This window comes from Drosophila montana, unplaced genomic scaffold (assembly GCF_035044405.1).
Source record: "Drosophila montana isolate Dmon_TW-CO22-7 unplaced genomic scaffold, ASM3504440v1 contig_1624_1, whole genome shotgun sequence".
Taxonomy (NCBI): Eukaryota; Metazoa; Arthropoda; class Insecta; order Diptera; family Drosophilidae; genus Drosophila; species Drosophila montana.
The window spans coordinates 403,142-418,214 of record NW_026996559.1 but is presented as its reverse complement, the minus strand read 5'-3'; the positions used below and the strand labels follow the sequence as shown (position 1 = coordinate 418,214).

The 15,073-nt window shown below is 44.2% G+C and overlaps 3 protein-coding genes across 3 annotated transcripts; 1 reads left to right on the top strand and 2 right to left on the bottom strand.

Annotated features, from left to right (window-relative positions):
* Positions 1–1,133: 1,133 nt before the first annotated feature.
* Positions 1,134–4,031, top strand: LOC135440698 (testis-expressed protein 10). Its single transcript, XM_064700015.1, has one exon. It carries the CDS (start codon positions 1,206–1,208, stop codon positions 3,153–3,155), a length of 1,950 nt encoding a protein of 649 aa, XP_064556085.1. The 5' UTR covers positions 1,134–1,205; the 3' UTR covers positions 3,156–4,031.
* Positions 3,952–6,026, bottom strand: LOC135440699 (WD repeat-containing protein 46). Its single transcript, XM_064700016.1, has 2 exons — positions 4,271–6,026; positions 3,952–4,212 (listed from the first exon to the last, which is right to left on the bottom strand). Exons 1-2 carry the CDS (start codon positions 5,918–5,920, stop codon positions 4,033–4,035), a joined length of 1,830 nt encoding a protein of 609 aa, XP_064556086.1. The 5' UTR covers positions 5,921–6,026; the 3' UTR covers positions 3,952–4,032.
* Positions 6,027–6,196: 170 nt separating this feature from the next.
* Positions 6,197–14,900, bottom strand: cyr (cypher). Its single transcript, XM_064699692.1, has 6 exons — positions 14,553–14,900; positions 12,932–13,767; positions 12,597–12,864; positions 7,491–7,667; positions 6,908–7,052; positions 6,197–6,834 (listed from the first exon to the last, which is right to left on the bottom strand). The coding sequence occupies exons 2-6, from the start codon at positions 13,504–13,506 to the stop codon at positions 6,467–6,469; spliced, it is 1,533 nt and encodes a 510-aa protein (XP_064555762.1). The 5' UTR covers positions 13,507–13,767; positions 14,553–14,900; the 3' UTR covers positions 6,197–6,466.
* Positions 14,901–15,073: the final 173 nt, after the last annotated feature.

The following is a 15,073-nucleotide window of genomic DNA, read 5'->3' as shown; positions in this document are numbered from 1 at the left end:
TGTGGAACCATCAAAAATTTAAACTTTCATTGTGACGCCCTTGGTACAGCCCCAAGTAGGCTGTAATGGTTGCGTTGCGCCTGTGTGAACGCGTCCAGCTGCCTGGCAGCCCTGACCAAGGGGGTTCATTATTTAACACTAAGTTGGCAGGCTCAATTATATGCTGCTTAAATATTGAAAATCGGTTGTATTTATATGAAATATGCATCGATCTAAATTCGCCAAAAGCCTAATGTGTCATCACCTGCGGTAAGTGAGAACAGCTGTCTCTTCACGTTACCTTTTTGCACTTTTAATGTGCTTAACTTAACGCTAACAAGAAATGCAAGCTCATTGCACAACCAACTGATATTAATTTATGCCCGGAATGCGATTTGCTGGCAAGCTGTGGGCGATACTTGCTACTACTTGCTACCACATGCCTTGCAATTGCTAATGCACACACTTTGAACCCGCTCAGCATTCTGAGAAGATAACCAAGCGTCCGACCGACCAGTTGACCTTGAAACGGTCGCCAGCGGTAATTAAATAAGCGACTTATATTTGGTAGCGCTTTAAGCTAATAGAAAAACAGACTATAAAACACACCCTGATTAATTGATTGATAAAAAGGCCGTAAAGCGCAAACAATTAGCGAGCACACAGGATGTGCTGGACAACAATACATTAAATAATTGGCATCACCTTTCAGAGTCATAAAGGACACGCCTTTCAATTAACAGTACAACTTAAATCAGATTAAGTCAAACTTTCCTATTAAGTGTACATCCATTTTAATTACGCGCGCAAAGTGCACATTTACACATCCTGTTAATGGATATTCGTGCGGCATTGCTGCAGATGCTGGCACATCAAATGACCGCTATGGGACAAAACTGTGTTGAGGCGTACGTGGATGCGTCCAAATTGCTGTACCTAATTGCTCTTCGCCATAAACTGTACAAGCGCTACGGCGCCAAGGACCAGTTCGCCAGATTACTGAGCTAAGCAGCATTCAAACGCAATCATTTAAATTACGCGCGTTCATCATACAGAGGTGGCCAAAAATGCAGTGAGTTGGCAGCATTGCAAAAATGGAAGCACTTTTGATCACTGTAACTCTGGAAAATATCGATATGTCGACTATTTCTTATTTTGTATTCGAACAACCGTGTCGGCTGCAGCACATGTTTTAATTCAAATTGTAAATTTAATCTTCTCATAAAATGGGTGGACATCACAAAAAGAATATACGTGCCGAAAAGGCCAAAGTGAAATTGAAAGGTGCCAAGCTACCCAAGGGTCTTAATGTGACCAAGACAGACTTTAAGGTGCGCAAAATTGAAATACGCGAACAGCTGAAGGAGTCCTACCTACCAACAAATAACGGCCAACGCCAATTGAATTTGAAAGAGGCTCTATCCCGACTAAAGCATCACAACCTCAAGTTTCGCACGGATGCACTGCGCAACGTACGCGACGCCGTCAAAGCCGGTCAAGCCAGTCATCTTATCGGCCATCTTAATGAGCTGCTGCAGGGAATTGCCGCCGGCGCATTGGACATGGAGCGCGATGTGCGAAGCGAATCCTATAAAACACTAGATGTGCTACTCGAGGCTTTGCCCGTTGACGCCGTTGCGCCATTCTTTCACATCATTGCTGCCTATTTGCGCTGTGCCATGACGCATGTGCAGCCAACTATACAGGAGGACTCGCTGCTCTTGTTGGACGTGCTGCTGCAGCGCGTGCCATCCCGCCTGCTGGCCGAACGCAGTGCCAGCACCATTATCAGCAACTTTATTGACATGATATCACGGCAGCGCCACGATACCCAGCACACTAATCGCCTGCTCACTGTGCGCATAGGCCAGGGTCAGGGACAGCTGACGACGATCAAGTGGCGGACCAAGGTGCTGCTGCGCCTGCAGCAAATTCTCAGCACGCTACTGCAGCAAAGCAAGAGCGACAACAATGCCCGGCCACCAACACGTTTCGTCCAATATGATGCCGCGACGCCACAGTATTACAATGTGGTGCGTCCGCCGTTAATCGACAGGCGGGATTTGCACACGATTCTAGGAGAAAAAGCACGCAAAGCCGAGGACGAGCAGCTTATGAGCTATGTGGAGCAGCTTATGCCACTATTGCACGACAACTGGATGGAGGTGCGACCACAACAGCAGCAGCAGACCCAGCTGCTCAATGCTGATGCCGCAGCCAGTTTGCACGTGCTGCTGAACATCATGACACAGCTGTGGCAACTTGTGCGCCAGTACGAGAGCACGCAGCAGGAAAGCACGCACGAACTGAGCGACTGGATGCGGCAGACATATGCAGGCAACTTTGTGCGCATATTCCTTAAGGAAAGCAATTATCCCTACCAGCAAACGCCCATGACGGTCAGCCAGAACCACAAGAAAGGCAAAAAGATGAAGTCACCAGCTGCTGGCGGGGAACTGTGCATTGCACAGAACCTGAGCCTGGTGCAGCTCCTTTGCTATTTCTGGCCGCGTCCTGATAGCGAACAGGCGGACGACTACGGTCCCCTGCTGCACTATGTAAGCCAATGCTTGCGTCAGGTGCGCACATTGACAACAGATGAGCAGCTGTGTCTGGTGGCCGCATTGCGCGCCCTCTTGCTGGATAATGGTGCGGCACTACTGCAGCTTCAGGCCCATCATATGGGCACTGTGATGCAGAACTGCATTGACGCGTACGTGGGGCAGCAGTATACGACACGCGAGGGCGTTGCTACAAAGGTGCTCAATCTGCTGTGCCTGATTGTGCAGCGCAATGAACTTTACAAGGGCTACGGCGGCAAGTATCAGTTTACGAAGTTTCTAGGCTATCTGCCCCAGCTGTTGCTCAAGCCCAGTGTGGCCGATGTTACTTTGACAGCCATGTCAACTCTCTGCCGCCAACAGAACGTCGTCTTTATGACGGCGCTCATGGATAGTGCGTCCGAGGTGCTCGCGAACATTGAGCAGCTCCTGGTGACAGGCGACTTCAGCACGGAGGAGAGCCGTTTCGAGAACCAAAAGCGCATATTGAACTTATTTTACTATGCCCGCCATTTTGGCGATCTTGCCAAATTGCAGGCAATTCTCAAGGAAATGGAAAAGAACGCATCCGAGCGCGTGACCAACTACCTCAAATGCATTCTCAGCTACGACTGAAGCATGTCAGATGCTGCTAAAAGCCAACTCTAAGTAAACTTTTAAATTGTAAGAGGCTAGAGCCAACCAGCTGTTTACCCTAGTCGCAGACCATGCTGTAAACTGTTCTAAATGACTTGATATCGAAAGATCTAGTTCGACTGCATTTTCTATACAGTGTATACAGTCAGGCTGTTTTCCTAAATATACTTCACAAACGCTTTTTACATACTTTATAGTTTTGGGCCAATCTAGCGTTATTTTTTTTTTTTAAGTTATCTGCCGGTTGACAAAGATCAAATGCCCTATTGTAAAATTATGGCTTAATTTTGGGGGGTTTCCAGCTATTGTTTGATATAAAACTCGAAAGTCCATAGAATGTTGACAAAGCATTAAAAATATAAATATTCAATATAAAAATCCATATTAATGAAATACATTAGACTATCATTCATTTGATTAAAAATTAAATTGTTGTCCAATTGTTACTATGATAGCTGTATAATATAGCGCCCCAATCGTACCAAATATTCATACATAGCTCGAGTAACAAAGGCCTTTTAAAGTTACGTTTGCAAAGATAGCTCCGCTCGAGATTCAGTATATTCTCTAGAGCAATCTTGGTCACATTAGGAATAGTGTTAAAAATAATCTGCTCTTAATTATTTCACTCGACAATACGATCTATAAATTTAGAAAAAGTACGTCTCAATGTCTACTTTCCATGTTTCTTTTGTAAACATCTGCTCAAATCGATTCTTAAATAAGTTTTTGTTGAGAACAACTTTCAACTAACTATTTTCCTTTATGTAGTTAAAAGTGTCCTAGTATGTGAATATTGTTATTTAGAAATTATAACTTTACAATTTATTATATAAAAGCAACTACTATCGGATATTCAATTTGTGAGCTTCTGTTTTTTCTGGGGCTTGGGCTTGAACCGATCCAAGACGGAGCGCACGGGTTTTGGCGTTTTGGCCTTCCCAATTGACGCCTGCTGCACATTGTCGCCGTCATCACTATGCTTGTGGGTGGCGATAATGCCCTGCTTGGCCTTGCGCACCTCCGAAATAAACTCCTGTAGAGAAAATAATTGTATTTATGATCTGGAAAGGGAAATTCTTAATTTTACGCACCTTGCGCTGCAGATCCTTAACTATTTGCTTGTTGCGTGCCGCCTTAGCGCTGCCGCCACGTCCCTTCATTTTGTGGCGCGTTTTCATGTTGATGCGCGGCGGTTTCAGGTGGAAGAGCTGCCGCTTGGCATCGACCTTCTCCTGTAGGGTGGGCGCATCCACTCCAGTTATTTCATTCGGATCTAGTGTAATCAGCTCGGGTGGTATCTTCTCCAGCAGAGCGTGCACCTCGTGCTCACGACGCTGTTTACTCGTCTCGTATGGATTATCCTCGAGCGCATCGTAGTTGGGCTCACCGGAGCCCGGCACCAACAGCGACTGAAAACCGTTTGCCGTGGAAACCCCTAGGACATCCTCATATGGACAGAAGCGCATGCCATGCACAAAGGCATCACAACGCTGGCGCAGATAGGGCAGCTTATTGCTATTGGCAGTGCCACCGCCATGAAGCACATCCGTGTAGGTCTCCAAATACGTGCCCTGCGAGAGCGCTAACATGCCGCGCTGCGATACTTCCACCTCGTTAGCAGGCAGACGGAGGCGGAAGATCGCCAACGGCGTATCGTTTAGATTGCGAAGATCCCATACTTTTACCATTCGGTCCAAGCCAGCGGTGACCAGATGCACGCCCTTGGGATCGACCGTGAGCGCTGTCATCGCAGTGGAATGGCAGAGCAGCTTGGCCAACGGTTCTCGAACTTTGGGTGACCACATGGAGACAACACCCTTGCCGCCTCCGATGCAAAGCACGCCGTTGCTCGGATTATGACGCATGTGGCGTATGTCGCCAAGGCCTGTGTTGAAATTGCCGACTAGCTCGCCAATTGAGACATCAAGCCAAGATGCATATCCTGCACTGTTGCCAGCGGCTAGCAAAAAATGATAGGGCAGAAAGTCCAAGCGATTGACACGCGATAGCCGCTTAACGCAGTGCAGTTCAGTGCCCTTTTTGTCATAGAAATAGACCCATTCCTTTTGGGCTACCGCGTACATGGTGGGCACGTGCAGCCACTGCACATCAGATACGCTCTCCATCACATTGAATTCGCAGTGCAGCTTCTTGGTCACCCAGTCAAAGGCAGCCACATGACCGCGTCGCCCGCCCAGCAGCAAGTGCCTTCCATTCTTTGTATAGCGCATGGTGTACGGCCCAAAGTCGAGCTTGAGTGTGAAGTGTTTGGCCGCCGATTGCAGATCAACATTGGCCGCAATCTCCTCTTGACGGTAGCTAGCAGTAGTCTCCTCCTCATCAGCTTCCAGCTGGCCGGCCGTCTCTTGTAGCAGCAGCTCTGTGCGCGCTGCCTGTTCTGTGGCATACTCCAAATAGATCTCCTTGCGCTGCTGCTTCTCTTTGAAGTGGCGCGTTTTGACACCCCGCGAGTCTACGGCATCGCCACGTGAATACTTGTCTAAAACTTCCTGCGGAATCTTTTGCTTTTTGGGATGTTCAGTAGCCGCTGGCCGCTTTTTGCTCTGTACTTTTTTGTTTTTGTCATGCGACTGCATCTTAAGAAAGTCACCTGTAAACTTCTGTTGATGCTTGCGTTTTAGTTTGGCTGGTTTTGCTTCGCCGTCTTCGGATTTTACTGCCCCGGCATCAAAGTAGCGAGTTGGGGGCTTTTTACGCCCCTTTGGCGGTGTCTTCGTCATCTTGATTTATGCGTCAAATGGCCTTTAAACAAAAAACAATCTTTCAAAGTGCACAGAACCGCACAACACAACGTGCTCGTGTTCAGCTGGCCGTTGAATGTTATCGTTATCGCTATCGCTATATTTCGGAATAGCACTAGTTTGCTCGTGAGGCTGCCAACCTGTCCAAATCTATATCAAACAATCGAAATTTAAATAACAGCCGCCAAAAGACTCGATAGTTTGTAAATTTAAATTTTATTACAATTGCACTGTTAAGTATACTAAGCCAAAAAAAAAAAAAAGAATGTGCTTGAAATTAATACTACTAAATTAATACAATGAAAGCGCATCAAAACGCATTTTAGCGACGAGAAGTAAAATGCTTTCAAGACGCTTTCAACTAATCATATGGTGCAGTTATAACTTATTTTGGTATTTTCGTTGAGTATTCGTTAAACGAATTTCATGTTTGAGATTGAAGCCACATCAGTCTATAGAAATTGTTGTACCAAAACATGCCCAAAATGGAAACAAAAGTTACAAATGAATTCCAAACTTCCAAACTTAATAGACACGGCCATAGGGCAAAGTAGTTGGATAGTAAGGCAAGGGCATCAAAAACTTGCCGCCAAAACGTGGCGCAGATTGCGCAGACTCGCTGCTGGACGAGAACATGGATGTACAGATTTCGGCTCGGTGCAGGCGACTGCTGCTATTCGACGTGCTGGTAGCGGTGCCAGCACCAGCCAAGCCCAACCCAGCACAACGCCCCTGCTGGCGTCGACGTGTGCGTATCAGCGAAAAGATGGCCACAATCACAGCAACCAGGAAGATTGAGCCCAGTATGCAGAATGATATTGCCAGCTTTGAGATGGACAGACACAGCGTGCCCTCGCCCACCAGCGGACGCACATTCGGCACATAATCCTCCACTGCAACCAAGCAAATATGTATGTTAAATCGGTATCGACAGCTGGATGCACAGGTCATCCAAACTCTACTTACCACTCATATTATAGCGCCGATCGTAGCGCAGACGATCCACTTCGATCTGTGGCGCGGTCACGGCCAATGAGTTGAACACTTCGATGCGCGCCAGGTGCTGGTCGGCGTTCAGCTGCAGTTGCTGCTCGGCGAGGCGACAATTGAGCTGCATGCGACCAAGTTAATGATTTGGTTAGTTGACACAGCCACAAGCCGAGCGAAATCTAAGTACTATAATATACACATATATTGGGCAACTTATGCTGCTGTTCCTGCTGCGTTGCAAGTGCGGGCTGCAGTTCAGTGCATTTTGGTGCAATAACCACATTAATTAGCGGCGCCTTCCACTCACTCACACACACAAACACACAAGCACGCAAAATTGTATACGCTCCGTTGCACCCAGAAACAAACAAACAAACAAAGAAACGAACAAGACGCAAGCAACAGCAAAAACACTTTCGTTTTCATTGCAATTAATTAATATGCATTCCAGGCCTTGTCTGTTACTTAGCTAATTTTGCATAAGCATACATACACATGCATATATCTATGTATTATATATGTATGTACACATGCATATCTGTATATATACACTACTCACATTTGGACACTTCCCTTTGCAGAGCTGCACGCCACAGCTGACGTGCAGGCGCTCGCGATCAGGAAACTTGAAGGCGGGAAATGTTGCCATAAACGTCCGCTCGACCAGATCTTCCTCGTGCTGCTTGGACCAGCCCTCCTCGGCGGGCTTGAACCTCGTATGCAACGCCGGCATTACCTGTAAATGTTTTCAATTAAGTATTCGTGTTTAATTGTTACCTTCGGATGACATCGACAAATTTTGATCGCACTGCGAGAGAGAAACTCTTCGAGTTTTATTATTGGTGGCAAACAAATTAAGTGCATTAAAAAGCAATTATGAATTTTAAGTACAATATTTGCAGACAGAGAATTTAAATAAAATTCTTTTTATACATATAGTATCTATGATTTGAAAAAACAAAAAGTATTATATATAAAAAAAAACCTGTTTATTTTATTTTACAAATAATATTGATCTAGAGGTTTAGTTAAATACTAAAAATAAAGTCACACTAATTTTTCATATTCTATGATATGTGATTTCTCTCATTTTATCTATATTCTGGATATTCTGTTCCCAATATTATGCAACAGTTTCTATGAAATAAGTCAATTATTATTTTTCCCCAATGCGTTTGTGTTATCCTTGTATTTGACCAAGTGCAGACATGACATTATCATAATCGACACCTATTTTGAATACCCGTGCGTAGCGCGTAGTTCGTAATCAACCTTCGAGTCAATATAGCCATATCCGGCTGTCATTTTCTATGCAACCTAGTCTCTCATTGTCAAAGCTATCGTCATGAAACTTTGCATAGGTCCGTCTTTTTGTTGCATAGAAATCATGCGGCAACAAAATTAAAATCTTGTTAAAAAATACATATTTTTTGTCTGAGCCAAGCTCTGCTTTTATGTGATATCTATGCTCTTAACAAATCTTATCAACATCGAACTACTATAGCATATTTCCCTATTGGAAAATCGGTCGAAGAAAAAACTTCTGTTTTTTTAAGACGTTTTGTCCAAACATTACATGTACGTGTTTTCGTTTAGAGCCATAATTACCAAAGTTGGCAGCTAGACGACTAATGAGTAATGACTAATGAGTTTCTCTAAATATCGAACCGAAAATATTGCGGCCACATCCACCCTCATCCCCTCCTAAAGTCACAGTTGAAAGCCTGCATTTTGGTTAGAGCTTTTGAGTGACCAGCAAGACAGCATGAAAACTCTATTCGACTGCTTTAATCGGTAATTGTACAGTGAACAGAGTATTGCACAGTCGGCTACACACCAATGTGTGGGGCTACTCTTCTTGCTAGTGAAAATCATTTTAATAATCGATCACAGTTTTCATAAATTATTCAAATGTTTCAAGTATGCCTTAGGGCTTTTAGAATGTTTATATACTATATTCAAGCCGTTGCCGAAATTGAAAGTTCCTCCTAGCATTAGATAAGCAAGTGGCTTAATAAAGTACAGAGTGTAACTGTCCGCAAAGTGAACCAGTTTCTGTTGACCCTTGTTGAATGTGGGCACTGTTTATTGCCGGTTATACAATTGTTGCTGACGACAGAAAACACTTCAGTGGCTGTGGCAGTAGCAGTAGAAGTGGCTGTGGCAGTGCCACCCCACACTCTACTCACACGTGCATTATTTGGCCACTTCCGTTGCGAGCAACGGTAACAAAAGCCATAAGCCAAGTTCACGGACAGTAACAACAACAACAACAACAACAACAATGCTGCTCAGCTTTGAACTCTGTGAGTGCCAAGCAGAGTTGCCAACTGAGCTATTTCTTTTAAGCTACATTTGGCTAGGTCGTCAGCAGAAAACTGTTGAAATTCTGGCTATTTTAAAACTGATTTAGCTATTCTGATAAATACTAGGTAGCCAAGATAATTGGACCTATTTTACCGCTTGAATATTAGTTCATATAGCATCTCAATAGCAACGATGTTTATCGTCATTGGGCAATTTAATGTATTTGATTATTCAAAATTATTTCTATAAAAAATTGCCCAGCCAGCGAAGCTTCCTAACCTGCTTTAAGGGAAACAGCGCAAAAAAGCAGCTCTTTGGCTTTTTTTCTCCCTCAAATTAATTCAGCTGCTTTTAGCTATTTCAAACACTGAATAAAAGCTAATTTTTTAAGTTAACAACACTGGCGCATAGACATATAAGCGTATATTAGCCATATATATGGATGAGTATGAAATTACAGCCTCATGTGATTTACGTCTTGCCATTGTTGCTGTCTGCCACTTGTACTTGCTACATGCCACCAGTTGTAGCAGCCGCTACCTGGTTTCAATTTACATACCTCGAGAGCACGTGTGTTGCTACGTGCGCTGCATGAATGTGTTTGTGAGAAACTTGAAACAATTACAACAATAAACACCAGCAATACACAATTTGCAACGGAAGTTCAAATAAGTTCAAAGACGTATCCATTAGGCTGTAGGACAGCTGACTGATTTCACAAAATCGAAAACTGACCTAGGTTTTTCTTTATATAGCCATATAAGCAATATATATGTTGTCTTACGTTTGAAATTTTTATTACAAATAATTGAGCTGTGACGCAGTTCTCAGAAGACAAGGACCCGGTCGTTTGGGTAACTGGACAACGACGTTCCGGGCTCGAATCCCCGGCAAGTGCATGGATTTTCTTAATAAAAAACTCCGGTGCAAGGTCATCGAAAAGATTAAATAATATCAATAAAATAAACTATATCTACTCTATTAGGAACAAGGCAACACTCAACCCTATTTATTGATGAAATTCGAATTGAAACCTAAGGAAAAATATCAATAAACTGCCATCAGAAGCGAAACAAACCTCCTGATTAATAAACCAATTGAAATAGCCAACCAAAGAACCTGACAACAAAAAAATGTCTTTCTTAAATACTCTTGTAGAACTTTCGCTTACAGGGTTACAGATATGTAAGGAGTATAGTTAGACTCGAATCGCTGAGTTTGGTGAAACACAGACAAAAACTAGCTGATTTTCAGCTGATTTCTTTAGAGATATATCATATAGTAGTCTAATGTACATTAGACATATATATATATAAATATAAATGTAGATATGTATATATCTATATACTGAGCATAGCTAACAAATAGATCCCGAGTTTCGTCAAGAAGTCTTGATAAACTAGACAGTCTTTCTTACAAGACTTTTCGACAGATCATTCGTATGGCAGCTAAATTATATAGTGGTCCGATCCGGGCGGTTCCGACATAAATATGCTTTGCCTGCAACAGAAAGACGGACTTATGCAAGGCTTCAAGACGATAGATTTAAAACTGAAACATGTTTGCATAGAAACAGACAGACAGACATGTTTATATCAAATCGGCTGTTGATGCTGATCAAGAATATATAAATATATTAGATCACAGATGTCTCCTTCTAAGATAAACATAATAAACAAGTAAATGTGCTCTAATGCTGGACATGCCTGACTACATATAAAATTTAACTTTCGAGTTTAGAAAAACTCATCTCAAAAATGATTCCAGTGATATTTTGAAAATAGCAGAAGTTACCGAAGCAAATAATTAACTCGTATTGCTTTTTTTATAGAAGAATATAAATCACATATTTCAGGTCTCAGTCTCAAGCATTGCGAGTTCGAGTCAGAATCGTCGTCGTCCTGATCAAGAATATATATATTTTGTAGGCTAGGAGATACTTCCTTCTGTCTAGAAGTATGTGTGTTTTGGCACCATTAAAGTTATAGATTTGAAGCTTGGAATATATTGTCATGCCCATATCAGACAAGGTATTGAGCCTGCTCCCAAATAGGGGCATGGCAATGAGCTCCTTCAACGATCGGATCGAAAATGTTTTACCTCGGCTTATTTGTCTATCTTTATTTGCCTGGCCAGGCCTGGCCTCCGTTTTGGGGGTTTTGGGTCAGGTGCATTCGTGCTGTGTAGCCTTTTGTAGGTCACATTCTGATCAGAAACTGTTCTGCAGCCGCAGAATGTTTCACTTTTCAAAGCAAAGCTCTCTGACCTAGAAGCCATTTCTGAGCCAAATAAATAATCCAAGCTAGCAGCGGGTGCATAAATTATTTGCAAACACAATAAAACTAAACGTGAAAGAAAACGAAAATGTGCTGAAACGGAAGACAGCGCCACAGCGTGGTTGGCGGGTGATGGGTGATATGGGACGTGGAACGGTAGACGGTGGACGGGGACGGGGAACTGATGGGCTGATGGGTTAGCATTGTGACGAACAATAAAACAAACATAAAATGCAAATGTTTTGTTGGCTTTGCCCGTGTCCGTTAAAATAAAAATAAAAATTAAGCCGTGTGATTTTTCTTGCCAGCACCTCACAATGGCCAACAGCAGCAGAAGATTTGTTTGACCCATTTTCTGTCATGACATGTGCACAAAGCTGCGACGGCGCCGACGACCAAATGCAAATGCTTTTAGCTTGGCATTGCTATTGCTATTGCCTTTGCGGGCAGCCATGTCAAAATGTTAAACGCTAAATATACATATCTATGTATTCCACTGTTGGCTAATTGTTGTGACCTCCTAATTTACTCAAGAAGAACTGAAGAACGGTTGCTGGTGCTGCTGGTGGGCAGAGGCGCAGTAGCAGAGACAGAGGCAGAAGCAGAAGCAGAAGCAGTTGCTTTTAATGGCCACTAAGCTGCTTGGCTGGGCAGGCGCAAACCCAAACGCAAACCCAAACGCAAACGCAAACTGTTCTAACGATGCGCGCGTAATTACGTCTAACCGTTTTCAGTTTTGACTTGCTGCTGACGTCAGTGCTGACTGAGTGTTGTAATAACCGTTATATTTAATGATGCGCACCAATTGCACAACACCGCGACAACAACAACAACAACAACACTAACACTGCTGCTCACAGGACTGGCGTTGCCAGCCGAATCAAAAATTGCACACAGAAAAAATTGCATAGCTCACTTTCGCAGTGTTGGTAAAAATGAAAGTTTGCCAATCAATCGATAAGCAACAAAGATTTACCACTAAACACATTCAAATTATGATTAATTAATTATTTTTCTGGCCTGCGTCGACTCGCAGAATCGTTCGCAAGTTATGCAAAAATCGTTGAATTCGATTGACTCACCTGCTCGTCTATGGGACAGCCGCGGGCGTCGAGCAGCTGCTGCGTCGACTCACCCAAGCCGTCGAGTGCGGCACAGTCCACTACGCGCACACCGATCGTTCCGGGCACTATGGCGCGCACAGTTAAAGTGGTTGCCACGCCCACTTCCACAGAACCGGAACCATTGGGGCCGCCCAGCTCCAGCCAAATGCGTACACGCGGCGTATCCATATGATGGGTTTGCGAAGCTGCAGACGCGACAACGGCTAAAGCACGCATTCGTGCAATTCTGCAAGAGACAAGAGGACAATTTGGAGTTTCATTTGGCTATTTTTAATGCCCGCATTTCCACATACCGATCTCGTCCGTGCAGCGGCAAGGGCATGCCCATGGCCTTGGCAGGCAGCTGGCAGCGCACAGTGCGCAGAATGTCGGTACTCTGGCGCAGTTTCTGTTCCATTTGCAGCATAATGCGCACTGTGTACTCCATGCCGCCATCGGGCAGCGGCTCGGCGCGGACACCACAGCCAGAGGTGGGCACACGCAGCGCTATCTGCGTGGCATCCTGGCCGCGTGCCCGGCACTCCAGTGGAAAGTCCTTGGCATAGAGCAGGCCGCGAAATGTGCGACTCAATGTGAGCTGCATGTCCAGCAACTCACGCGTGCAGTTCACCTGCATCGTCTGGATTTGCATGGACCCGGTAGCTGGAGCGGCGGCAGCGGCGACACCAGGTGTGCCCAAAGCTGTTGCAGATGCGGCTGCTAGAAACACGCCCAGCGCGATTGCCGTTCTGGTTGCCCAACCAGCATGACACACAAATTGCTGCTGCTGCTGCTGCTGCCGCTGCACTTGCCGATGCATCAGGCCGATAAGAGCGGAAAGTGGCAGTGGCAGGCGACTATGCGACTTGCCGCGACGCCGCAAGAACATGTTTCCGATTTTCCAATTTCCCGTTGCGCCCGACGCGGGCAACTGCCAACTGCAACCGCAAATGATGCCACTTGGTCGCGTTGCCGTTGCCAACACCTGTTGCTGCCACTTCTTGTGGTTGTTTTTCTGCCAAGCTCTTCGGGGGCGGTGCGACGGCGACGACGACGACGGCGAAGTTGGTCTTAATTGGTCTGGTCTTGAGAATCTGGTCGCGTCTGCAAAATGAGCGACGTCTTTGGCCAGCCGCCCAGGCCTAAGCAACTGAAATGAAAATTTATATGTTACAAAGGCAAAGCAAATTAAGGCCAATTCGCCGCTGGTCACCGTGTGGCAGCTAAGACGGGAGATGTGCAACTGGCCACTGGCTGCCACACATTTGTGTTCCAATGAAATATCAAAGAGGGCAAAAGCGGGTCAAGTTTGCATTTGTCAGTCAAATCAAATAAGCCAGATATTGCAGCAGCAGCAGTAACAAAATAAATATGATAAAGGCAAATAAAAGCAAACTAAAGCTCAAAATCAACATCAACATAATGCGTTTGCAACTTTGCGTAATCCTATTTGATTTGAGCTGTATAGTTGTTGGCGTCGCTTTATTGTTGCTTTTTTGTTTGTTTGTTTGTTTATTTGTTTATTTATTTGCTTTGCTATCGTCTTGCAGCCGAAGACGGTCACTATATTAGCCATATTATGTTGTTGCTGTTATTGTAATCACCACAATTAGCCGTTCAAGTTCGAAAGTAAAAACATTTTATTGAAAGGGCACAGCCAAAAACCCGCAGAGACATTCGTTTTACCTTGACCAAAACAAGTGAAAAAACAAAAGGCTCTATGCACATCCTTTTGTTTACATTTATGTATCTTTAAGCCTCTCAGCCTCTAAGCTTCTAAGCTTTTTTCTTATTCACTTATTTCATTCTTTTATTTAGAATATCACTTTGGTAATTGAAATATTTCTTATGCTTACAAATTGCAAGATTTACCTTCACCGCACAGAAACACAGAACAAAAAAAAATTAAAGATTAATGTGAGTTCAAATGCTTACACAATATTGCGTCAATTACAAAATTTTCTATTAGTGCTGCAGAAAACCGCAAATTTAAAATATTTAACTAACGGCAGCTACGCATGCACGCGCTTCACACGAAAATGCAAGAGTAACACACAACAACAATCAGAAAAAAAAACAGCTAACGTATCCACAGGGGCGGCGGCAATACTCCGGCACAAACGCACGCTACCAAGTGTGCAAATCAAATAAGCCGCAAGCGCCAACGAAATGCACTGTGTGGAATCGGATGGCCAAGAAGTTGGCTAACCGCAAGCCCCAACCATGAAGATGATAAAACGATGAAAGAAGAAGACGCAACCGTTGTTGGTACGCATGCTCTGTGATTTAGGCGCCAAAGCGGATTTGGATTGAAAGCTTACAGAGCTACCAACTTGGGGCAGTTTGAGATCTATCATTTCCGATAACATTTGAAAATTAATCGATGAATCGTTTAGAATTAAACGCGCTGAAACAAAATATTTAACCAGATTAAAGTACTTGATTGGCTCACTATG